This window comes from Stenella coeruleoalba (genome assembly GCF_951394435.1).
Source record: "Stenella coeruleoalba genome assembly, chromosome: 1".
In the NCBI taxonomy this organism is placed as follows: domain Eukaryota; kingdom Metazoa; phylum Chordata; class Mammalia; order Artiodactyla; family Delphinidae; genus Stenella; species Stenella coeruleoalba.
Window position 1 is genome coordinate 97,461,486 of NC_137169.1, and position 26,877 is coordinate 97,488,362.

Consider the following 26,877-nt stretch of genomic DNA (forward strand, 5'->3'; position numbering starts at 1 on the left):
GAATATTCACTGAGCACAGGCCAGGCCCTGATAGCCACCCTATGTTTGTGATGATGAAGGCATAGTTTCTGCTCAAGGAGCTTCTAGTCTAGTGAGCACATGGATCACATCCTCCAGAGCTAGTGTGTGTCTCTCTCTTGTATCTCTTGGATAAGTGCAGTGGAAATCACATGAGTTTTGTTTCTAAACAGGATTGAGATTCAGTTCCTGCTTTGCACTGTCATTACGTCCCACCTGCATGTTCAATGCCACCCTCCATACCTTGAGCTAATATTAACCTGAATCAGGAGATAATTAAGTCCCTGAATGCAGTGCTGGATTAGATCTGGCAACATCTCGCACCATTGGTAGATCACCCCTGGTGCGGTTTCTAACTCTAGTGACCAAGCTCTTACTTGTTTCCCAATTCCCAGCCCATGTGCCTTAAGTCTTGTTTCTGGGTCTCTGCTTTGATTTCTCTCCCTGGTTTATAACTGTAGGCACCACAGTTGGTTCCTAGGGCCTGGGTCCTGACTCATTCTTGCCAGGCTCCTGGGGCCTTACTGCCTGTCTTTTAAGACCACCCTGATGTGAATGCCTGCTTCTCTCTGCTTCTAAGCCTCCCTTCACCCCACCTCCTGCTCCCCAGATACCACATCACTGAGATTTCCCACGAGGTTTGTGCCCTTCCACCCAGACTCCTGCCAGGGGCACTAGCTGTTCATGCTGTACCCATCACAGGGCCAGATCTGCCTGCCAACTGAACCTCCTTCGTTTGAACCTGGCTCAGTGTTCTGGGCTCCTAGTCTGCTGCAGTGGGCAAGGCTGGATCCCAGACCTCCCTCTTCCATACTTTCAAAAGTGACTAATGATGCTGAGAAGAACGGCAAGATATAACAATGGATGCCCAGGAGTGACGTCTGCTTCATTCCGGGATGACTGTGCCAAAGAATTGGCAACTAAGCCTCTGTGTGTAGGAGATGATGAACAGTGAAATGCTGAGTGAGGGTCAGGTTGAAAGTCACTGTGCCACGTTGCACTGCTCGCTCCCGATCCTCCTCCTTGGGTTCCTGCTGTCAAAAGTATGACCGTTGCTTTGTATTTTCACACACCCACCCAGATGCTTAGGAAACACTCCTTCCCAATGTTCAGCCTGTTCTCACGAAATGAGAAAAGGCACGTACAATACCTTTTAGTTGGCTTGCTGAAGAAATTCCCACTGCAGCACAACCTTTTCCACATTCTACACACTCAACTAGATGAAGGCAAGATCACAGACGTGAAGGGCTGTGGGTTTAACAAAGCATTTGACCAAACTTTTCATGATTCTCATGCGGAAGAACTGGAGAAGTATGACTCAAACAAAAGCAACTGGTTGAATAACACAAGAACACAAAGAGCGTTGACTCCAGATCAGTGTAAACTTGAAATAGCTTTACCACATCTCTAAAATGAAGGAGATAGACTAGAGCATAGTTTCCCAATATTTAATATAAAAGATGATTTTTGGCTGTACATTAGGATTTTTTAATTTTAATATTTATGTGCTTATTTTTAATGTGTTAGAAAATGTAATTATCCAAAAACCCCATGATTTCTTAGATATTATTTAAGTGTAAAACTTGAGGCAATTCAAAAAAGAATATTTTAATAAAGTCGTAAAGGTAACACTATTCATTCAATCTCCTTAGAAGACACTTTGAGAACACCACAATCCTAAACGCATTTTATAACCCAGCAAGTTCACTTTTAGAAATTTACCATGCAGACATATCTGCCCAAGTACACAAAGAGAGTATGTTCACTGCAGGTTTATTTGTAACAACAACAAAAAAGAGAATTCCCATCTAACTAAATGACCATTACTTGGAGACAGATAAATATGTTATTGCACATACACGCAATGACCTCTTTCTTTACCTTTTAAGCCAGTGGTTTTCTACTGGGCAATAAATCACCCCCATGGGACACTTGGCAATGTCTGGAGACGTTTTTGCTTGTCACGATGGGGACGGGGTGCTACTAGTACCTAGTGGGTAGAAGACAGGGATGGTGCTAAACACCCTACAAGGCACAAGACAGCCTCCAACAGCAAAGAATTATCCATTATTGATAATTAATAATCTCAAGGGTGAAAAAAAACCCAGTTAAAGCAGAGTTGCTTTCATTATTGTTCTTGTTCTTTTAATGCCATCACAAACCTGAGATCACGTATATACTTACCCCTTATTACCCTAGATTTAAAATTAAACAACTGTTTCAACTATTGCAAACCTGAACTCTTTTAGTGAGGATAAGTGATTGATTTATCTTTGTAGCCCCAGAACCAATAATTAAATAGTCTGCCTTTGGAATGAATGAGCTAAGGAAAAGCACAGCCAAGGAGCACACTCTGGCTTAGAAAGAGGCAACTGGCATTGGGTCCAGTTATAGAAGCAGGGATTGTAACAGCTATATTTTATATTACTTGTTTTTATCTTCCCATTTCCCTCCTGTTACTTTATATGAGGGCACTGTTGATGGCTAATTGTTTAGGTTTAAAGTGAAATTATGAACAAACGAACATCATCCCATGATGATAAATAGCTGATGGAACTTTGGGCATCTCTTGTGTTGAGGTCATGACATTTGACCTGCATTTCAGACAAGAGAGGACAGTAGGGGGCAAACAGGCTGGACCACAACAGATATTTTCCAATTGTCCCTCTACCTCCCTATCTTTCTCCACCTTGCTCTCTGCCCCTGCAAGTTAGTCTGTTTGGACTACATCCAATAGCTCAGTGGGCTCTGCCTGACAAAAGAGTAGAGGGAGGAAGGAGAGTGAGGTCAGGGTAAGGATCACTCCCTGTGAGGTCACATCAAGATGACCATAACCCTCCTTCGAGGTTCACTGCTCCACTCAAGGAAGACTGCTCGACCTGACTATCTCTTCTTCCAGTTTCAGGTAACCTCTCCCTGTAACAGTTCCACTCTTCTAGCCCTGGCTTCCTACACTAGCTCTATGATTCCCCTACGCCATTCCCCAAACTCTGTAGTTACTCTCTTTGTAAATGAACCTTCCTCACATTATCTTAATTTGAGTATACCACCTGTTTTCCTTAGGACCCTGACTGACAGACCATATAATCTTGGATCATGTTGCTTAATCTTTATGAGTCTGTTTTCCCGCCTATAATGTTAAAATATTAATAATTATCTTTCTGAGTGTTCAGATTATTAAAAGTCTTACTTTAAATAGAGCGTTTAAAGGGTAAGTACTCAAAAATATAATGACTATTAACTATTTGCATTTTTTAGGTGCAACAGAACACTCAACTAGAAGCAATTTAACCAAAATGAAAACTTATTTACACTCATTAAAAGAAGTCCAGAAGAGATGGCTGAATCAGCACTGCTTAATTCAGGTGTTTAGCAGAATCATCCAGGACCCAAGTTCTTGATGTGTTTCTTCTCTAAAGGACATGGCCACCCATACCTGAACAAAATCAAAGTCCTGTTGGTAATTATGGAGGAAGGAGGGAGAATAGTTATTAGACAGCCAACTATGCAGGCTACACTGTTATTAAAGTGTATGTTAATGAGCAGCTGCCCAACCTTCGGTGGCACACCAGAGTGCATGGGGCCCAGAAAGACTCTTGGGGCGTTGCAGTCAGAAGAGCAGGGTCAGAACAAGAAAGACAATACCCTTCACAGAAACCAATGAAGAGGGACTGTTATTCCTGATGACAGTGATGACTTCACAGAAAGATTCCCATAACTCTGACAACAGCTTCTATTCACTTCCAACCTCACAGAACATGCAGCATTTTCCCCACTGACCAAGTAATTGTTGGAGTTGTGGGGTTGCAAACAACAGACACCAGCTCTGGCTAAATCAATCAAAACAGGAATTCAAAGGAAAGCCTGTAAGGCAACTTACAATCAATGAGCATGTTGTAGAATAGTCTTGAAACACAGGCAGTGTATATATGTCCATTCTCTAACAGGTCTGTGTCTTTATTCCCGTCTTGCCCCTAGGTTCTTCATGACCACTTTTATTTATTTATTTTTTAGATTCCATATATATGTGTTAGCATACAGTATTTGTTTTTCTCTTTCTGACTTACTTCACTCTGTAGGACAGACTCTAGGTCCATCCACCTCACTACAAATAACTCAATTTCATTTCTTTTTATGGCTGAGTAAAATTTTGTTGTATATATGTGCCACATCTTCTTTATCCATTCATCTGTCGATGGACACTTAGGTTGCTTCCATGTCCTGGCTATTGTAAATAGAGCTGCAATGAACATTGTGGTACATGACTCTTGGCATTATGGTTTTCTCAGGGTATATGCCCAGTAGTGGGATTGCTGGGTTGTATGGTAGTTCTGTTTTTAGTTTTTTAAGGAACCTCTGTACTGTTCTCCATAGTGGCTGTATCAATTTACATTCCCACCAACAGTGTGAGAGGGTTCCCTTTTCTCCACACCCTCTCAAGTATTTATTGTTTGTTGATTTTTTGATGATGGCCATTCTGACCGGTGTGAGATGATATCTCATTGTAGTTTTGATTTGCATTTCTCTAATGATTAATGATGTAATGATGTTGAGCATTCTTTCATGTGTTTGTTGGCAATCTGTATATCTTCTTTGGAGAAATGTCTGTTTAGGTCTTCTGCCCATTTTTGGATTGGGTTGTTTGTTTTTTTGATATTGAGCTGCATGAGCTGCTTGTAAATTTTGGAGATTAACCTTTTGTCAGTGGCTTCATTTGCAAATATTTTCTCCCATTCTGAGGGTTGCCTTTTCGTCTTGTTTATGGTTTCCTTTGCTGTGCAAAAGCTTTTAAGTTTCATTAGGTTCCAATTGTTTATTTTTGTTTTTGTTTCCATTTCTCTAGGAGGTGGGTCAAAAAGGATCTTGCTGTGATTTATGTCATAGAGTGTTCTGCCTATGTTTTCCTCTAAGACTTTTATAGTGTCTGGCCTTATATTTAGGTCTTTAGTCCATTTTTAGTTTATTTTTGTGTATGGTGTTAGGGAGTGTTCTGATTTCATTCTTTTACATGGAGTTGTCCTGTTTATGTTTTGGTTTTTGATAATAGTCATTCTGATAGGTGTGAGGTGTTATTTCACTGTAGTTTTGATTTGCATTTTCCTGATGATTAGTGATGTTGAGCATTTTTTCAGGTGTCTGGTGGCCATATTTATTTATTTATTTACATTTGGAAAAGTGTATTTCAGGTCTTCTGTTCATTTTTAATCCAGTTGTTTGGGTTTTTTGATATTAAATTATATGAGTGCTTTATTTTTCTAGATATTAACCCCTTATTGAATATATGATTTGCAAGTGTCTTCTCTCATTCCATAGGTTGCCTTTCTGTTTTGTTGCTGGTTTCTTTCTCCTTGCAAAAGCTTTTTAATTTGCTATAGCTCCATTTTTCTTTTTTTCTCTCTTTTGTTTCTTTCTCTCTTTTATTTCTTTCTTTCTTTCTTTGTTTCTTTCTTCCTTTCTTTCTTCCTCCCCCCCATTTTGTTGTCCTTGCCTGAGGAGGCAGATCCAAAACAATATTGCTAAGATCTAAGTCAAAGATCTGACTGCCTATGCTTTCTTCTAGGAGTTTTATGGTTTCAGGTCTTACATTCTTACATTCAAGTGTTTGAAACCAATTTGAACTCAGCTTTGTATATGCTGTAAGATAGTGTGGCCCAATTCATTCTTTCACATATAGCTGTGCAATATTCCCAACACTATTTATTGAGGAGACTCTCTTTTCTCCCCTGTTCTGTATTCTTGCCTCCTTTGTCATAGCTTAATTGACCATATGAGCATGGATTTATTTCTCAGCTCTCTATTCTGGTCCATTGAGCTATGTGTCTGTTTTTGTGGGAGAATCATAGTTTTGGTGTCATGTTTTACATATTTTTATTTTGCATACCCTTAACTAACCATTTTAGATGTAGATTATTTTACTACTTTTGTCCTTTAGCCTTCATACTAGCTATAGGTGCTTGATCCACTGCTTTTTACTTTATGTTTCCATTTACCAGTGAGAGTTTTCTTTCATAATTTTTTTGTATCTAGTTGTGGCCTTTTCTTTTCCATTTGAAGAAATCCCTTAACATTCCTTACAGGGCCAATTTACTGGTGATGAACTTCTTTTACAGTTGCTTAGCTGGGAAACTCTTTTCTCTCCCTCAATTATGAATGATAACTTTGCTAGGTAGAGTAGTCTTGCTTTTTTTTTTTTCTTTCACCACCTTTAATATATCATGCCACTCCCTTCTGGCCTGTAAACTTTCTGCTGAAAAATGAGCTGATAGTCTTATGGGGTTCTCTTGCCTGTAACTAGTTGATTTTCTCTTGCTTCTTTTAAGATTTATTTTATCTTTAACTTTTAGACATTTTAATTATGTCTTGGTGTGGGTCTCTTCTAGTTCATCTTGCTTGGGACTCTTTGTGATTCCTGGTCTTTGATGTCTGTTTTCTTTACCAGGTTAGGGAAGTTTTCTGCTATCATTTCTTCAAATAAGCTTTCTGTCCCTTTCCCTCACTCCTCCTTCTCAGACTCCTATAATATGAATGTTACTACAATGTAATGTTGTTCCCAAAGTTTGTTAAACTCTCCTCATTTTAAAAATTATTTTTTCTTTTTGCTGTTCCAATTGTATGATTTCCATTGCTATGTCTTTCAGATTACTGATCTCTTCTTCTCTGTCATCTAATCTGATGTTGATTCCATCTAGTGTATTTTTTACTTCAGTTATTGTATTCTTCCCGATTTGTTCTTTTATATATTTTCTATCTCTTTGTTGAAATTCTCACTGTGTTCACCCTTTCATACTCTATGATCATTACTCTATGACCATTACTTTGAACTCCTTATCAGTAGATTACATATCTCCATTTTGTTCAATTATTCTTTTGAGGTTTAGTCTTGTTCTTTCGTTGGAACATATTCCTCTGTCTCCTCATTTTTTCTAACTCTCTGTTTGTTTCTATATATTAGATAGATCACCTACATCTCCCAGTCTTGAAGGAGTGGCTTTATGTAGAAGAATTCCTATGGGGACCAGAGAGCAATCACTTCTGGTCACCAAAGCCAGGCACTCTAGAGGTGTACCCTGCATGGGCCTTCCTGTTGTGGTGGTTCTATGACAGTTGTGGGTGTGCTGGTAGGTGGGACTAGCCTCCAACCTGGCTGAAAGTGAAGCTTAGAAACAGCTGCTGTAGGTGTACTGGTGGGCAGAGCTGGCTCTGGGGAGCTGACTCAGGGTGCAGCTGCAACATTGAAAGCACACTTCTGGACAGCACTGACCCCTGGAATATCAGACTTAGAATTCACACCCACCACCACATTCCTCCTCTACCAGGGACAGAGCTGGTTTTGAGTCAGCCCCCCAGAACAGGGAGACAGTCAACAGTTTGCTTGCTTCAATCACCCAGTCCCCTTGAAAGAGATAATATTTTTCAGAAGAGAAAAAGGACCCAGCAATTTGCTGCTCCCCTCCCTAATTCCTGATCACAGGGTTCTACATCACACTTACAGCTCAGAAAAGCCTGAGTCAAGCACAGGAAGTGAGCAGTCTTCACTAACAGAGACCAGGAGGGGAGCATTAAGAGAGAAGAAGAAGGTTGAGAAAGGTAAAGCCCATGGGTCTCAAGACAAAACCTGACTGGGCAATCCCCAAAGCCCATTTTAAAATGATCAGAGAAGGTGGCTTGATCCCCACTGTGGGTTAAAGTCTGGCTACCACTCAAGTCTACAGTACAAGTTCCAAGGAAAGATAAAGGAAATGGAGGGAAGCCAGGGTTGAAAGCCATCCTGGCAACTAACCATCCCATCTGGTCCCTCCCTGTAGCTTTGGCAAAAAGCCAGAAACACAGGCTTTCCAACCACACAGCCCTACAAGCCCACAGTATTAATCATTTTGGATGTCAAGCAGGAACAAGACCATATTTTAGCCATTTGCAGTCAGAGACCATACAACCCCAAAAATGGACTACAGTCTTAAGAGATCTTTCACATTCCAAAACCTCAGCTACAACAGTGCCTGCTTTAAGGAGATACCCAATCAGCTAATGCTACGTCAACGCAAGGATCCCCCCTCATTCTTCCTATTCATACCCACCAGGCCCTTGATGACAAAGAACAGAACCTGTGCGGGGAGAACACCAGCCCAGTGACACACTGGGAGTGCACAGCTGAGCTGAGGGCACAGCTTGCACTCTTGGTGTCCACAAGGGAGACAGTCCCATTCTCATCACCTGAAGGAAAGAGAGAGTACATCACAGAGGTTACAAGCAAGAGCTTTGGACTCAGCCAGATCTGGATTTGAATGCCCTCCATCATGAACAAGTTAACCACTCTGAGCATCAGTTTCCACTTTGGTAAAGTAGGAATAACTGGTCATTTGGGGGTTGTGGAAATTAAATTAATGGATGACATAATTGTTATCACAAACTATGTCACCATATACCCAGCCATATCACGGTTAACACAACTGTCCCTACTATACAACCATATTCCCTATGTAACAATCCACTTGCTTTCTGGCCCACTGACTTCTAGCCATGAATACAAGAGCCACAGCAAACAGTCAGGAATCAAATCTACTAGGACAAAAATCATCATGTTCTCCAAAGCTAAACTGAAACCACTTTTGGATCATCCCACCTCCCTACACCCCCATTAATATAATTCACCTTGCGCCCAGGTGTGCTGATGAGACTGAGCAGCCAGTCTCTCGACTTATGGGGTCAGCTCTCTCATTCAAACTCCCCTCCCCAGAGTCAAGACACAGTTCGCCATGCTGCCTTACCAAAGACAAAGACTTCACTCTGCTGAGGATGCCAAGCCAGGGAGGCGGGAAGGTAGCCAGAGGCACTGCAGCCTGCAAAGGGAAGAAGAGGGGTCTGGAACAAGACTCCAAGCCCAGTTCTGAGCCGAAGTTTCCCAGGTGAAGTCACTCGCAATCCCAGGAGCACCTTTATTCAGTGTCCCAAGCCCTGCTAAGGCAGTCCTGTCCTCATCCTTGACCCTCACAACCTACATCTACCCATCAGCCACTCGCCCTTTCCAGATGTGAGTCACGGGCAAGTTTCAAAACAAAGCATGAAGATAACAACTCTGGCCCTTTTGTTCACCCATCCAGGAAATGTAAATGACCCACCCAGGAATCAGCCCTTCCTCTTGGGACCCTCTGCATGAAATGGGGTCAGCAGAACTTTAGTGGGAAGAAAACAATTTTGTCACTTGTGTCAGAGTGACTGGGCATCTGGCACCTTCACCTTTGACTCTAGCCAAGGAAAGCCTCTTCCAGGTGGATTCCTAGTACCATCTAAAAACAAAACAGCCAAGGCTAGGACTGATAAAGAAAGAGCATGCACTCACCTTGGTATGAATTCAGAACCATTTGCTGAGCAAGGTCCCAAACCTTGATGCTAAGAAGCAAAATGAAGCAGAAACTTAATGTTGACCTACACTGTCTACATAAAAACATGTGTTCAAACAAGAAATTCCTTTAACAGACACATCTTATGTCTTTGTCTACTGGACAGCTGATATAGCCTGTTTTTACAGTAGATTGCAAAATCTCTAAGGAAACCTTATAGACATGTCATAATTAGTCACTGGGTTCTTATAATAAGTCCAAAACATTACTTAATGAGGTCAGTATGACACTAAAGACACACAAAGGAGGCCTAGAGACTCTATGGGAGCAGGGACTCACCAGAAGTCTTTCCTACCACTGACAGCTTGTGTGTCAGAGCTCAGCACACTGACTGTAGACATGATGTCATAATGCTTATACTTGCAGAACTTGCTGACAATGAGTGTCTCATTCTCATCCAGCTCCCACAATTCAACAGCACCTGTTGGGAGTGGGGAAGAGGGTGAGGAAAACAAGCTTGGATTATGCCAAGACAGCAATTCACTTCTAGGATTCAAGTAGTCCATTGTCAATAAACTAACAAATTAAGTTATTCCTATAAAAGCAAAGTCTGCATCTTTAGAAGGTTTAACTAACTCTCAAGCCATTTGACTTTATTCTGGCATTACTGATGTCCTACTAACAGTCCAGAAAATTAGGTGGGGAAAACTTCTAGAAAAAGACAGAGAAAGATGGAATGGCTAGTAAAATCCATTATCCTGCTTCCAGTAAGAAAACATTGCAAACAAAGATGAATCGCCACAATGATCTGCGCAGCATACAGTCCAGTATGGTTAAATCTTCTCTGTTATTTGGACACTAATAAATATTGGTTGAACAATTTGAATAAATGTCTTACAGAGTCGTAAAAAAATATGTTGTCTTCTCAGTGTCTTCTCAGTGACTGGCTAAGTTCAAAAACCCTACACATAGCTGTCCTGAATAAGTAGTGTTCAAGCTCAACTGCCAGAGAGACTCAACCTTTAATGTCCCACTTTTACGTTCCATGCAATGTCTGCCAACACCCAAATGATGTTTTTTTTTTTTAAAATTCCAGAGTCTCCATTGCTGAGCCTGACATTCAAAACAAAGAAAGCAAAATGGGAAGAAACGGAAAGATACAGGTAGTACAGATTGGACATTCTTTTCTCTGAGGTGCCCATTCAAATTTTTACCCATTTTTAAAATTAGGTTCTATTTCTTACTGTTAAATGTTACTTCTCTCTCCCTCCCCCCGCCCCCACCCCCGCCCCACGTATAGATAATTTTTCTGTCATGATTCCCCAACCATCCTAAAAACTCTACTGTTAATCTCCCAGAGATTCTCTCAAACATTATGACCATACACCCCTACCAACGTGAAAATCAACAGTGATAAACACTATCATTAAATCCACAGACCCTATTCAAATTTGGCAATTGTCACAACAACACATCTTTCTTATCTCATTCATTCAGGAATACGTGTTGCATTAGATTTTCATGTTTCATCAATATCCCTCAGTCTGAAGTAATTCCTCAGCCTTTTTATGCCCCTCATATCCTTGGTACACATACAGTCACTTTGTTTTTGCTAGTTCACACTCTCCTGGGCTCCTGGCCCTGGAGGTGCATGTTCCCACCCAACGTGGCTCCGGGACAGCTCCGGGGCAGCTCCGCTTGCCGCGCATGTGTACTAGGAGCCACTCCCCTCAAGGAGCAACAGAGCTGGAGCTGCCGGCCAGCTTCTGTTTCCTAGGCAACGCAATACACAAACGCTGGTCTTAGTGGCACTGGCACAATGTGCTTCAACAAAGCAGGTGAGGAGGGATGAGTCAAGAGTAGAGGCAGGAGGAAGAGTGGGGAGACTGGGAAAGAGGGGGAAAGGAGGGAAATTTGTTCACCCCCGTCCTTGGACTCGTCACTGTTTTGTTCAGAGTACTATCTGCCCAGGTCTCTGCTCCCCCTCCCCACACCCCACCTGCCTCCAGGCTCTCACTTAGACCATGGGGCCTTCCCTCATGTGGAGTTTCTCCTCTTTCTTGCTCTCCAGAGACGCTGGTTAACTGCTCCTTTGGAACATGTCAACGGAGGAAGCTCTTTCCTCACTTCCACCCCCCAAACTTGTTGGGGAACAAGTTTCTCCCTCTTAGGGGAGTGCCCCACAGAGGGCCTGGATGTTACATAGCAGAAGATGTGAGTATTCACTTTCCTTTAAGTAGATCTCAGTTTCCAGACTATCTAAGGGTGCTTGAGTTTCCTGCAAGAAAAGCCCTGTGAGATTTGTGACCTTCAGGGTCCCAACATGAGAAAGTGACCTGGTCCTCTGCAACCAGCTGTCAGGGCCAATATCAGAAATTGCATTGCTTGCATTGCTCCCCTTTGAATCCCCACCAAATGCAAGCCTTGGCCTTATGCGGCCCCCAGTATAGTTCCCACACCATTCCCACCTACAAAGGAATCAATAGCTCCCCTTAATCCAAACCTGGACTGTGGCTGTGCTGGTAGGTCAGTTTATGAAATCATATAATCAGACTGACAATTGCATTAGAGCAGATTCAGCTCTGTGGGCCTTAGAAAACTGGATTCACTGGAATGCATAGAAATGTCATTCACTCTACCTATCCAGCCACATTCCTTTGTAGAGTTGCCTGGGTTACTTATGTGATTGCTTGTATGGTCTTGATGCAGAGGAATCAAGAAAGAAAGAGCAACTGTGGCAGAGAAGATTCAGGAATACTCTAAGTTCATTCTGTTTTAATAACTATAATGTTCTCTATGTATGTTTTTTCTTTGTTTTCTATATACTACCGGAAGAGGTATGGCTTGGCATACAACCTCTCTAAGATCCCGACCAGTACAAAAGGATATGCTTTGGGAGCCAGAACAGCCGTGAGGTTTAAGCCAATCAGCAAGGTTAGAAATGGCTGAATGTACTTAGAGTTTAGTGTGATCCATGATGCTGCATGTATTTGCATTGGGGAGCAAAGCTAGAGGTTACCTAAAGGACATGCCCTGAAATTCAAGAAAAAATGTCATTTAGAAGAAAGCTACTAAGAAGCCTATATGAAAAGCTTAGATATTAACATTGCAAATGTGTATGTGTGAGTGTCCTGGGAGAGTGGAATATAATTCTCAGAAGGAATGGTACCAAGGCAGGGCTTCAGTCCTGAGATACCTGATGTTAAAGTACCAGAAGCTTTGTTTATATGCATCATATTATCTTGTCAGTTAAAAATAAAATCGAACTTCTTCACCCTTTTGTGTGATTGGACTTCAAGTCTTCAGTATAGGCTCCTAACCGCTTGTTGGACATTTTCTTGACAATTAAGCTCGAGAGGGATACTGGCTCTAAAAGAATCTCTGAGTGGGATGGTGGGATGGTGGGGGTAGTAGCTGCAATAGTTACCTTGGCTCTCTACCCACCATAGGTTTATTTCTACAACCTAAGCATTAGGTACCTTTAGGTAGCTGAACCATACCATTATCTTGGTTTTCTACTTATTGTAGGTCTATTTCTATAGCTTGAGGTGGTTCAATCATAGCTGATAACATGAACAGGGAGAGGATGATGTTGTTTTTTCTACTTAGAAGCCTTTACATGTATATATATTACCCTCTAAACTATTGATCTTTTTCTTGGAAATAGGATATGACACCTTACCCAGGCATGTACCAAACAGTCGGTCCTCAGGAGCAAACACACAAACAAAATTTTGCTCCATTTAATGCCTTGTTGCCTCGATTTAGGACATACTCTAAGGACACTTGTTATCCTGGGTAAGTGCCCCTCTTTCTGGTGCACTTCAACAAAGAGCAATAGGAAAGGAAGTACAAAAAGGGGTTACATCCCAACTATGCCCTCTAAATAAGGAACTATCTATCTTTAAAGATTCAACCTCTTGCCTTCCAGATCTCTAGAATTACAAAATTATTATAGAGGATAGTGATTCATTCAATAAATATTTATAAATGGCCAAGCAGTTTTGTAGGCTCTGAAGATTTTGCACTAAACCCACCATGCAAGGTTCCTGATTTCTTGGAGCTTACACTCTAGAGTCCAGACAGGTGAGAAGCAAATAAACAAGAAAATATCAGTGGTAATAAAGAGAGTGACCATATAATTTATTAGCTAGTGTGTCACTTCCGAGAGTGAAAGAGGATCTTATTAATAATTATACCAAGACTGTAGCCATAAGCTAGGGCTGTCATGAGCACACCAGGAAGTATAGTGACCTAGTGATGTGCTTAATAAAACCAAACAAGATGATATGATATGGAGTGATGGCTGGAATCTATTTTGGCAAGGACTGTCAAGATAGGTCTTTCTATGGAAATGACACCTGATCTGAAATCACAGTGATAAGACTAAAATGGCCCTGTGAAGACCTAGGCCTAGAGCTTCCCAGGCAGGAGGAGCTGCAAGTACAAAGGCTGTAAATTGGGAAGAATTTGGTGTGAGGAAAAAAGAAAAAAGGCTAGTATGGCTACAGTGTAGTGGGCAAGGAGGAAATGAGAACAGAGGAGGAGGAGGGGCTAGAGTATATAGGCCTAGTAGACCAAGGAATGCGTTCTAAGTGCTTTAGGAAGCCATTCAGAGTATGCGGAATTGTATGGCACAGGGTCAAGGTCTTTCTTTTACTGGTGAGCATTCCAAGGATCAGAGAGTGAGTATAACTCTCTCAAGGTTTCAGTAAAGGAGTAGAAGTGTTAAATCTTGATTCCCATGACCACTCTATGTGTTATTTCCACAGCAAAGAGTCTACACCAAAAGACAAAGTGTTATGAACAAAGGCAATACAAAATATCCCATTGTCAGGAAATTTCACATCATGGGCAGAACTTAAGCATCACTGTGGAAGATTTCTTTTATCCTCCACCATTTCTGGGATCTTTTGGTCTCTCAGCTAAGAATACTGAGGTTCAGAAATATTTTAAACTAGAGTCGATTTTTACCCTCACTGCATGTCAAGACTAGAAATCTTGAACACTAACACCTATTTAGAAATACATTAACAGGCAAAGGAACACTATGCTTGCCTGACATTAAGATCTAATCAGTCTGTTGCCTTTTCCAAAGGAGTGAGGACTAGCTCAGGTGCACATGTGGTACTGATGAGGTTTGTATATGGTCACTAACTCATTCAACATAATATTTTATATTTTTATGTCTAGCCCTGACACATATAACCCAGAGATAAAGGCACCCAAAAAAGTCACCTGGCCAATGAAATTTGGATCTCCAGACTGGGCCCAGATTCCATGTCTACAGAAAAGAACCCTGAAAGCTGAGGTAATAAGATTGGACGTCTGTGGAGCCCTGTATTTAATACTTCCACATGTATCAGTGATTCTTAACCAGGAGTCCGTGAATAAGCTTCAAGAAGTCCTTGTTCCCCTGAAATTACTTGCACAATTTTGTGTGTATATGGATATGGGGATCTTTTTGGAGAGTTGCACCATTTCACTTGACTTTTAAAGGTGTGTGTGCTGAACAAAAGTCACATTTTCTTACTTAAACATCAAACAATCTTTTATGGTAGTCCAAGATAATTCTCCTCTATGATTGAGGAGTAAACTGAAGCTCGGATGGATTAAGCAGCTTGTAGCTGTGACTCCTAAGCCACTGCTCTTTCCATTACAATACTTGATCTACAAACGGCTGTAGATCATTCTGGCAAGAACATGGATACCAGGAACAGACTGAGTGGGTTCAAATACGAATTGCATATTTGCTTGCTGTGTGTCTTCTAACTTTTATATTTGCTTGCTGTGTGTCCTCTAACTTTTCTAAGTCTCGGTTTGCTTGTCTTTAAAATGGATGTAATAATAGACTCAATCTGATAAAGTTGTGAAGATTGAGAAGTCATAGAAAAGTGTTTAGCACCGTACCTGTAACATAATAAATACTCAATCCGTGTCAGCTATCATAATTCCAGAAGTGCCCTTTTTTCCCCTAGTGGAACTTTGGATTAATTCTACAAGTATTTATTAAATGCCAAATGAATTAACATAATTGTGATAGGGCCGTTGGGTAACATTCAAGAACTAAACACATAATCTTTGTTTTCAAGAAATTTACCAGCTATACTTGGGTAGTTATCAAGAGAAAATAATTCCTATGATATATCCTAGAGTAAGATGACAAAGAGTAGATGTATATAGCAATGTTGAGAGACTCACTAAGGCTAGGATCCTATGGGTTGGGATTCAGCTAGGCCACAACAGCTCTTAACATACAGTTCTATTTTGCACAGCCAAGAAGACCAGAGGCAGAGGGTTCTCATTCTAATATTAACCTAGACAGCATTCTTCCATTGCAGCTGCCCACAGACAAAGACTTTAGAAAGCATCGGAACCTTGTGGCCTACCTAAGCCTGTATTACAACTGAAAAGCTGTGACTACCTTCACGTGTTCCTCCTGACCACAGACTCTCCAGGATTGAGGACAGAGCTGCTTTTGTCCTTCTGCATTGCTCTGGCCTGCCTGTCTGCCAGCATGGGGCACAGGGAGGGGCAAGGGGCTCATAACTACTATATAACAGCATAAAGATTAGTTCAGAGATCTCTCTCTCCATGTGCTGGTTTGTTGTATATACATGTAGATGGGTCAGGGGGGTTTCTACTGAGTGCTCAGGGGGGTGGCTTTACTTTACTGAAATACTTGTGGGTCCCTGCCCTTTAGCTCTAATTCCCAGGCACGAGTTTTATGTTTTCTACCACTAGTCCTGGTGATAGGAGACTGTTGGTCTACACATATCATGGATTTGGATGGCTTGCTTGGCCTTGTATTTGGGCTTGCTGTATGTAGAGGATTCTTAAGGCAGAATAAATAATGTTTTAGGAGCTCTTCCAATTCCTGGACAAGATGGCAGAGTAGAAGGACCTTGAGCTCACCTCTTCTCATAAGCACACCAAAACCACGACTAACTGCTGAACAACCATCGATAAAAAAAGACTGGAAACTACCAAAAAATATTCTACATCCAAAGACATAAAGAAGTAACCACAACAAGACAGTAGGAGGGGCACACTCATGTTATAATCAAATCCCATACACCCTGGGTGGGTGACCCACAAACTGAAGAATAATATCACAGAAGTTTTTCCACAGGTGTAAGAGTTCTGAACCACACATCAGGCTCCCAGCCTGCAGGTCCGGCATCAAGAAGAGCCCCCAGAGCATCTGGCTTTGAAGGCCAGTGGGGCTTAATTGCAGGAGCTCCACAGGACTGGGGGAAACAGAGACCTCACTTAAAGGGTGCACACAAAATCTCACACACACCAGGTCTCAGAGCAAAGGCAGTAACTTCATAGGAGCCTGGGCATGACCTACCTGCTGGTATTTGAGGTTCTCCTGGGGGGGGTGAGGGCAGCTCATCCTGGGGACAGAGACCGTGCTGGTGAAAGTATTGGGGAGTGTTCATCTGCATGAACTCTTGCTGGAGGCTGACATCTTGCTTGGGTCATTAGCACCAAGACCTGGCCCCATCCAACAGCCTCTAGGCTCCAGTGCTGGGACGCCTCAGGCCAAACAACAAACTGGATGGGGATACAGCCCCACCCATCAGCAGACAGGCTGTCAAAAGACTTCCTGAGCCCACAGCGACCTCTAGACATGCCCCTTGACATGGCCTTACCCACCGGAGGGCCAAGACTCCCAGCTCCACTCACCAGTGGGCAGGTACTGACCCCTCCCACCAGGAAGCCTGCACAACCCTCTAGACCAGCCTCACCCACCAGGGGGCAGACACCAGAAACAAGGAAACTACAGTCCTGCAGCCTGTGGAACTGAGTCTTCAAACACAGTTCAGAACCCACCCTGGGACCAGCTGGTTCCTGGTCCTTGGGAGATGAGAGGGGAGTGTACTCCTGGGATACATAAGACATCCCCTACAGAGGGCCACTTCTCCAAGGCTGAGAAATATAACTAAGCTTCCACATACATAAAAATACAAATAGAAGTTTAGACAAAATGAGATGGCAGAGGAATATTTTCAGATGAAAGAACAAGATAAAACCCCAGAAGAACAGCAAAGTGAAGTGGAGAGAGCCAATCTACCTGAGAAAGAGTTCAAAGTAATGATTGTAAAGATGATCCAAGAACTTGAGAAAAGAATGGATGCACAGAGTGAGAAGTTACAAGAAGTTTCTAACAAAGAGTTAGAAAATATAAAGAACAACCAAACAGAGTTGAAGAATACAATAACTGAAAAGGAGCTCTTCCAAGTGTCTGAGTTCCCTGGCATGGAGTGGGAATGTCCTGATTTGATTGCCTTTCCCATATTCATGTAAAACTCACAGAGTCAAAAATCGCCCCTTTCAGGGACTTCCCTGGTGGCACAGTGGATAGGACTCTGCACTCCCAACGCAGGGGGCCTGGGTTCGACCCCTGGTCAGGGAACTAGATCCCACATACATGCCGCAACTAAGAGTTTGCCTGCCACAACTGAGGAGCCCACGTGCTGCAACGAGGGAGCCGGTGAGCTGCAACTAAGGAGCCCACGTGCTCCAGCTAAGGAGCCGGTGAGCTTCAACTAAGGAGCCCTGGAGCTGCAACTAAGGAGCCTGCCTGCCACCACTAAGACCACATGCAGCCAAATAAATAAATAAATATATAAATTAAAAATCCTCCTTTACCATTACATCATCTATTTAGTCTGTCAGTCATCATCATATTGAGTTCCTACCATGGATCAGGTAGTGGCAAGCACTGGGGATACAGCAGGAATCAAAATAAACTCATCTACTGGCTCCTTGGGCCTGGCTGAAGTATGAGAAGGACTCCCCAGGGAGGCTAGTGGATTGTATCTGTCCTCCACTCCCAGTTGTAATGATGCCCTGAAGTCTCACAAGTTACTGTAGGTGTGTCAAGGTCAGACCTCATAGGAGCCACATTCGAAGTACTTATCTAGACATTGCCTGGTGTCTACTCCACTTTGTGCATATTTAAAACTTTGAAACCATAGATCTTAGTGAAATGGGCTCCTGATGAGCTTAAGATTCAAAGCTAGAATTGTAATTTTTTTACACTGTTCATGCATTATATCCATAGCTCTCAATATTGTCATAACCAAACCATTCAGTGTTTTTATAAGCATATAGGACTTTTTGGTCTTCAGTCCAGGCATTTGTGGCTTTATTTAGGAATATGCAGATCTATGCGGGGAATGAAGAAGGCAACATTGAACACGTCACAGATTATGTCATATATTGGAAGAAAAAGGACTTAAATGGGAGAAAAATAGTAAGAAATGGGAGGGGGATAGAAAAGGGGACGTTATGAAATATCACCATTAATTTCACATATTTCTCTCAAAAGTGATTTTGTTTCATAAAATGAACACAAATTTCTATGAAAACAGGCTATGAACAAGTGAAATTCTAATTCTGTACCCAGAGGTTGAGAAATGGTAAGCATGACCATATGTGCTGAGATCATTCTTCCACAAACACTCTAGTCTTTGGCAAACACTGCTAATCATTCCCTGGATTTTCAGCATAGAATTTGAGTAAAATCAATCAATTCAGATTGGCAGGGAGATCAAAATATTTGCCATCCCCAGGCTAGTCTGTTGAAATCCTTCTCCACCTATTTACGCGGGCGTACTAAAATTCAGTATTGCTTTGGGCTGTGGCAAAGATGGTGCTATACACTTCAAAACCCAAAAAGGAAATTCAGATTGATTTTTTTAAGTGAAAAGTATTACAGCCATCAACCTGCCTTTCCACAGGCTGCTATGCTCAGAGCTGTCAGATCTGTGAAAGCTGGGATGGATATAGGATCTCAAGAGCAGAAGGGTAGCAAGATGACTTGGAGAGTGGAAGAATTTTCCCCAGGGCATTTTAGCCTGAATTAGCTGTGTTAGTTACCTCATAGTAAGCCCAGAAGCCAGCCTCACCTGTGTAAGGACCAGATGACCCTGCTCCAGAGACTGGGCACAGACTGAGGTGTCAGAAGTGCTGAGCCGGAAAGTCCTCCCATAGGTGGGGAAACCCATGATGAGCTTCTCCGAAGGGACCCCACTGTCTCTCCAGGGCTTCATGGCATATTCCTGCAGAAGGCGACACAGACATTATTCCTCACCAGTGTTTGTTCCATATGATCAACAAAGTCTAGCTAATTGTCCCCCAAAGAGAAACCCTGTTTTCCAACAACCAAGACTCCCAATCCCTTCCCCATCTCCCTTCTGCATATGATTTGAGTCTTTTCTTTCTTACACAGTTGCAATAACACGTCACCTCCATCCTTGCTTCCTACATGCAGGAAAATGTTGTGTCCTGTATATGTGCCCCAGATAACATGGAAGTCATAGGTCATCACACTGATGGGATCAAGGAGCCTGGAACAAGAGATTTTTGAGCCATCAAGATCCTGGGAGCATTTTCTTATAGACAATTTAAGAGCAAGAAATGGTAGCTGTGGAAATTCATGATGTCAAGTAGATGTCCATATGGCCCCACTAATGTGGCTTCCTTGGTGTCTCCAGGGAGCAGATTATCTTCTGTGACTCCCATAGGACTAGACAGAAAGTCTCCTTTACTTCCTTGAAAGATTAAGGGCAAACCCAGAGAAGAGGGAAAGATATGTTGTTAGAAGAGTGTGTTTTAGAAATACACATCTCCAGGGCCATGGTAAGCACAAATGAGTAGCTTTGTCAATAATAGTTCTCCTGATTTTACAACCTTTTCCAAAAGGAACTGCTAATGGTAATTTCTATTACACATAAGGATTTGCCAAGGTCTTGAATCTTGTTCCTCTTTTCCCCAGCACCCATCATAGTGGCAATTTAAAGGAGTCAGCTCTTTATCCCGAAGCCATTAATTCCCCAAACTTCTTTGGCAATTGAAGGTACCAGCTTTCTCAACATTATGTTTACATAACTACTTGGGATGCTCTCCATCAAAAAGTTTACAAATCTCTGCTCTAGGATTTGGGGGCCCTGGGAAGTTCATCACACTCACTTCCCAACCTCTGCAATTTCATATCCTGTGTCAATGGTCCCTTTGCCAGCAGATACAGCTGCTGTGATCAGTAGTCTTGGGTATCCTGTTTCCTTAGCTTCTTCTTCAAAAGCCCGTAGCATTTCCTGGAGAGAACAAAGGGTGAATTTTTGCGGTTGTCTTCATTATCTCTGTCCAATAGTATGTACATTTGGGGCTGCTTTCCAGCTTGTAGCTATTCCCTTATTTCTGGAAATAACCCCTGAGATATAGGGATAGGTTCTGGCAAGGTGTAACTTGGACCAAAGAGGTACAAGGACACTAACAGTCCTTGAATCCAAGTCACACTTTATGACAATTCTAAAGAAAAAGCCCAGGAACTCCTGGCAGAGAGTCTAGGAGCTATCTTGCCTGCTGTGACTTCACTCTCCCTTTTAAAGCTCTAGTCTCTCAATTTTTAATAGCCATGCCTCTTTCCTGCCTTCAGTGCTTTGCTAATGCTGTTACCACTTCCTTAGAAAATTCTTCTTCCTATCTTTTGTATGCCTGGCTCCTTTTAACTCTTCACATTGCAGCTTAAATATCACTTCCTCTGGGAAGGCCCCCTGTCCCGACCATCCTATTTGCTGCTATCACTGCTATTATCACCATTTGCAATTATTTGATTTTTTCTTTTTTCATTTTATTTTTCTTTCTTTTCTTTTTTTTTTCCCCCTCTGTATCCTCCACTATGCTGTAACCCCACAAGAGCAGGGATCATGCTTGTCTTGTTCACTGCTCTATCTCTACTGAAAAGCACAATGTCTGGATCACAGTAGATGCTTAATAAATACTTACTGAACAAATGATATAACAAATGGTTCCACCTCCTCAACTCAAGAATGTCCTCCTTGGGTTCCTTCAGATACCAGTATCTTTTCAATAAATCCTCTTTTGGCTTGAGTTAGCTAGTCTGTTTCTGTTGCCTGCAAACCACAAACACCTTCACTAGTGTACTTCCGAGGGCAGCATCCTTTGCTATCCCCAGGAAATGCAACTCTTACAGAAAATCTACTAAGGCACCAGCCTCCCTACAAGAGGACACAGAGCTAGTGCTTCATTCCCACCTTAATCAAGATGGTAAATCACTGTTTGTCCTCAGGTGGGAGGGATATTCCCTGGGATATTCTATATCCCTGGATATTCTATATCCAAGTCAATGTCATCAAATCCATGTTGACAAAGGAAGTCAATGACAGGACAGATGAAGATTTTGCTTTTGACAGCTGTGGAGACCATGGTGGTGAATCTAGGCAGAGAGTTTATCTGTATTAACATCACAGATCCAGGAATCCTCCCCACACCATTCTAATATTAATTTTTAATTTGCATTTTATAATAACCCCTGTTGTATTTTTACAGTTAAGATGAACTCAAAAATGTTAATGTTAATTAATGGATTTTTAATTTAAACTTTTTTTTCTTTGGTATACCCATTGAATAGTATTTTTCTACTTATTCATAAGATCAAAGGTACATGTACATTTTCTTTTGTAGTGAGATCTTTCAAGGGCAGTGGTTTAGATAACTATATTTCTTTGATTCTATGATGTTTGTTTTTTATATTTACTGCTCCCAAATTAAGATGTGATTTACAATCTGTGAATACATTTAATGAGGCACTTCTGACACCACAAAGAATATGCTATTAAATATTTTCTGAATCCTGTATTTGAAGGTGTCTTAATATCTAGAAAATTTAGATCCTCTGCCATAGTCAGCAGTTTTATAGTCTATAAACACATGTTTATACACCCTCAGAGGGGAGATCAATATGACGGAGTGAGAGGACGTGGAGCTCACCTCCCACCATGAACATATCAAAAACACAACTACATGTGGAGCAATTCTCACTGAAAACAAACTGGAGACTGGCAGAATGACTTTTATACAACCAAAGCTGTAAGAAAGATCCACATGTAATCGGGTAGGAAGGGAAGAGAAGTGATCAGGTCAGGACCTGCACCCCTGGGAGGGGACACAGAAGAGGAGGAGGATTATGTGGGCTCAGAGATCCTCCCTGGTGGGCTACATATTGGACGTCCCAGCCCTGGGGTCCAACACCAGGAGGATAAGTCCCCTTAGGTGCTTTGAAAACTAGTGGGACTGGCAAGGAGCTATAAGAAGCCTAGACTCCACTCTTGAAGAGTGTACACACACTTGCTAATCCTCAAAACAAGGTGGAGGAAGCAGATTGAAACTGCCTGGGACTCAGACCGGTTTCCCACCACTGCCCCAGTGCGTGCCCCAGCCTCAGTAGAGCACCCGCTCTGGCTACTCTTTCTCTGCAGTGCAGCTCCGCAGTAGGGCCAGGGCTGCTATGGCCCAGCGGACCGTGTAGTTGTGAGGGATGTAGCTGGCTTGGACCCAGAAGGCATCTCAACAGGGCAAGGGCAGCCATTGTTGGAGCCTAAGGAGGCAGTGGATCAGGATCAGTCTGGGATGCTGACCGCTGCTGGGACCACAGCAGCCTGCGCCCCAACCCACACTGGGGTTCTAGTCCTGACGTCACGAAAGGAGAAGGAAATGCAGAGTTGGAAGGAAGGAGGGAAAAAGGAGTAATGATCAGGAAAACTGGAGTGTGGACAGGAAGCTGTGTTACTCCTTACCTAGCTGTACCTGCAGCAGAAGAGCCAAGCCTGAAACAAACAAAGAAACAAAATACAAAAACAAGGAGTCCTCAAATGGGTTTCCCAGTTAGGACCTGCTGCTACCCAGGAGACTTCCAGGATGTCAAGGGCCCAAAGGCCTTTGGATTTATCAGTGGCCTTTCAGAGCCCAAGGCATTGGGGTGGGGGAGGGGGAGGGCGGCATGTAGAAGCCTCACTGAATCAGAAGCCTGCCCTCCTCCCCATTCCCAGGGACACCCCATGACCTGTGGGAAGGAAGAAGGGCAAAAAGAGTAGGAGACTCACAAGCCCAGAGCAGCATCCTCCCCACCATGCCTACACACTGGCCACCTTGGGCAGCCTCTTGGCGCAGTCCTTATGTAAAGAGAAGACCCCTTTTATCATTCTGATAACAGCACAGCTGCCACGTTATGATCACAGATGCCCGAGGCTGTCACATTCATATCTCCACCCATCCCATTTCATCCCAGATTCATGAGAATCTAAGGGGAAGAGAATCCCAGGAGAGTTCCCTCACTAGCCCAGGCCTGGCTACTTTGAAAGAACTGCTTACAAATGGAAGCCTTAGCTTAGTACTGAGGCCAAGTCTCCCTGGGGATGTGGAAGCCCAGGGAAGGAATGAAGGGCACAATGCTGGAGTGAGGGTCCCAAGGTAAGGGCCCAGAACCAGGAAAACACATTGCAGGGGGCGGTTATTTGCGATATTGAGTATTCATTTAAGGCATGTAATTTTCCTCCTATAGGACCATTTAAGGCCAGTGGCAAGGGTCCTGGAAGGAACCTGGTTCAGGGAAGTGTTAGCCCTGCTCATCTTCTCCCCCTTGTCCCCTAGTGATTTTACTGTCATAGTTCTGGAGGGAAAGGACAGGGGCAGACATAGGATGCTGCAGCTGCCAGCTCTCCCCTCTTATTCCAGCCCAGGGGAGAGATGGAAAGAAAGCAGCTGCTGCCAGAGAAACATCGACCTTGTATCTCCGCCTCCTCCTCCTCATTCTTGGAGGGATGGGGGTATTAGGGTACAAGGAACATTGTGTCTTATTTTTGCTAGAGCTTGACTCCTTAGGAAAAACAGATGAGGTTTAGAGGTGTGGGGGAAGGAAGGAGAGGTGTTCCTGGGAGAGTAGTCAGTGCTACAAGGCGGGCAGGAGTTACAGAGGTCAGGGCTTGTTTTATCTCACCTGATGCCCCAAGGCCATAGATTTGCCACTGCCAGCAGCCATATCTCTCAAACCTGGCCCTAAGCCAACCGGGCAGTTAAGAGTTGGCACAGGTGGAGGGGCAGCTGCCAGCCTTGGCCTTAAAGCAGGTCCTCAGGTTGAGCCAAGAATTTCTTCAGTGTATCTAGCCTCCTTTAAGTCTTCTTGAGTTCATCTTTGGATCCCTGGAAGTTGACACAGACTAGGCACTTGATACAAGTTGGTTGAATAAATGGATGTCTCTTCTTCAACAGTTTTGGTGTTGGGCAGTCTCATGGACAAATATCAACAACCAAGCTATTCCTGACTCTATTCGTTATCTATTGCTGTATAACAAATTATCTCCAAACTTAGCCACTTAAAACAATAAGAAATATGTATTATTTCATATAGAGTCTATAATTCAGGAGCAGCTTTGGCTGAGTGGTTCTGGATTGGGTTCTCTGATGAGGACTGCAGGTTGCAGTCAAGATGTTGACTGGAGCAGTTACTGAAGGCTTGACTGCGTCTGAAGGATCCCTTCCTAAAATGACTCACTCACATGGCTGGCAAGCTGGTGCTGGCTGTTGGCAGGAGGTCTCTGTACCTCCCTGTGGGCCTGGGGGAATATCAGCTGATACTCCCAGGGTAAATGAACCAAGAAAGAGCATGACGGAAGTCCCACTCCAACGTATCCACAGTGTCCTTATTGGTTACACAGGCCAGTCTTCTCAGTGTGGGAGGGGATGATACAAGGGCATGAAGACAAGGAGGCAAGAATCACTGAAAGGCAATTTGGAAGCCTTATTCCAAATTTTTAAAGAAATATTTCCTTGACCACTTTCACTAGTGTATTTTTCTTGATTAACCTGATAATCAGTTTATCCAATTAAAACACACACACACACACACACACACACACACACACAGAGCTCTGGGATTTTTACATTGTGATACATTTGGAAATTAGTATGTGAAAAATGACAAATTTATAATGTTGAGTTTTCCCATATAGGTATATGATTTATTCTGATGGATTAGAAAAGCCATGAAGAAAAGAAATTTATATACTTTATTTGCTTCTGATCCCCAGGGCCTAGCAGAATCCTGGGAAATAATAGATGCTCAATACATATATGCTTATTCTTTATCTCTATCAGGTTTAGTTGAAATGTAAATAAATTGAAAAGATTTTTTTAAGCTCTGGAAGTTCTTAATTCTTTCTTAAATGTTTGAGGACTGTCTGGGCCTGGTAGCTTTGGGGGTAATTTTTAATAGCACTTTCAACATCTTCCAAGGTTATTGGTCTGTTTTAAGTTTTCTACCTCTTTTTATGTCAATTTGATTTGTTCATGTTTCCCTACAACTTGTTCAGCTAGATCTTTTAGTTTATTATAATTTGAATCATCTTTTTATCAATGGTAATCTCTGGAAAGAAAACAACATACTGATTCCACATTCAGATAAGTCTAAAGTGAGCTCTTCACTAGAATAATAGAGGGATCAATACCCTAAACATACAAAATTAGAAAAGTCTTCTCTTCTTAAATCCAAATCAATCCAGATTAGAGGTAAGAGGACGCTTTTCACCAAAGATGAGAGCAGAGTTGCAGATTACCACAGGATTCTTTGCTCAAAGTGAAAAGAATGCTAGTTTTATTCCTTTCACTAGATAGACTGGAGAAAATATATAGTCTTGAAATATTTGGTATTTAGTTTCTTTGCTGGGTTACACAGCAATAGCTGTTTCTTGATAGGCAAAATGAATTAGTCTCAAGTTCACCATAGCAAGGCAGTAATTTTGTATATAACATACTGACAGATGGAAAAGTGCATATTTTCTAGGGCTTTGTTCAATAATTTACCTCAAAAGCCCATCTCAAACTCTCAGATGAGAAATTATTGAATGTTAGAAACCATAAGTTGTCTTGATGTTCAAGGTACTGACGCTCATGGTACATCATTTAAATTGTAATGTCCTATGCCTAGGTGAAATGGTTCATGGGCTCTGGCCTACTCTAAATAGGATGACCATCCATCCCACATTTCTGTGGACTCTATAGGGTTGTACTATTATTCACTCAAAAATGTCCCAGTACTGATACATTTACAACATGAATACTACAATTCCATGCATATGAGTATCCTGAAGAAACAAATTTGTAGACACAGAAAGCAGATTAGTGTTGCCTGGGGCTGAGCAGGAATGGGGAGTGACTGCAAATGGGTTGTTTGAGGGATTTTTTTTTTTTTTTTTGGCCACACTGCGCAGGATGTGGGATCTCAGTTCCCCGACCAGGGATCAAACCCACACCTGCTGCAGTGGAAGCGTGGAGTCTTACCCACTGGACCATCAGGAAAGTTCACTGAGAGATCTTTCTAGGATGATGAAAATGTTCTAAAATTGATTTATGGTGACAGGTCTGTAAATTTTACAAAAATCTTTGAATCGCAATATGAGTGAAATTGTAAAATTGTATTGTTAAAATGAGTAAAGTTCATGGTATGTAAACTATACCTCAATAAAGTTGTTTTTAGAGAAGGGGAAAAAAAGTATCCCAGGTTGGGAAGTAAAGCATATGGTCATCCTTGCTAGAATTTTAAATTTTTCTCTGCAAAAATAAATTTAAATCCCCACAGCAGGAATTATGCCTTGTGTCTCTGTTTCCTAGAGAATCAGTAAGTGAACCAATGTGTATGGAAGTATAGTTTTTT

At 42.2% G+C, this 26,877-nt stretch overlaps 1 protein-coding gene and 1 pseudogene across 2 annotated transcripts in view; one reads left to right on the top strand and one right to left on the bottom strand.

Annotated features, from left to right (window-relative positions):
• Window positions 1-26,877, bottom strand: part of LOC307196073 (acidic mammalian chitinase-like) — a 50,649-nt pseudogene that overhangs the window by 11,231 nt on the left and 12,541 nt on the right. Inside the window, exons 2-5 of the transcript in view lie at window positions 20,340-20,464; window positions 19,596-19,717; window positions 19,248-19,429; window positions 18,417-18,533 (exon numbers count right to left, since the gene is read on the bottom strand). The product of the transcript in view is annotated as an acidic mammalian chitinase-like (transcript). The remainder of the gene's footprint in view (window positions 1-18,416; window positions 18,534-19,247; window positions 19,430-19,595; window positions 19,718-20,339; window positions 20,465-26,877) is intronic.
• On the top strand, window positions 11,176-15,766 carry LOC307195943 (ciliary microtubule-associated protein 3-like; the record flags this gene model as incomplete). Its single annotated transcript, XM_079940590.1, has 6 exons — window positions 11,176-11,194; window positions 11,428-11,570; window positions 12,192-12,290; window positions 13,024-13,154; window positions 14,550-14,667; window positions 15,698-15,766. 6 exons carry the CDS (start codon window positions 11,176-11,178, stop codon window positions 15,764-15,766), a joined length of 579 nt encoding a protein of 192 aa, XP_079796716.1.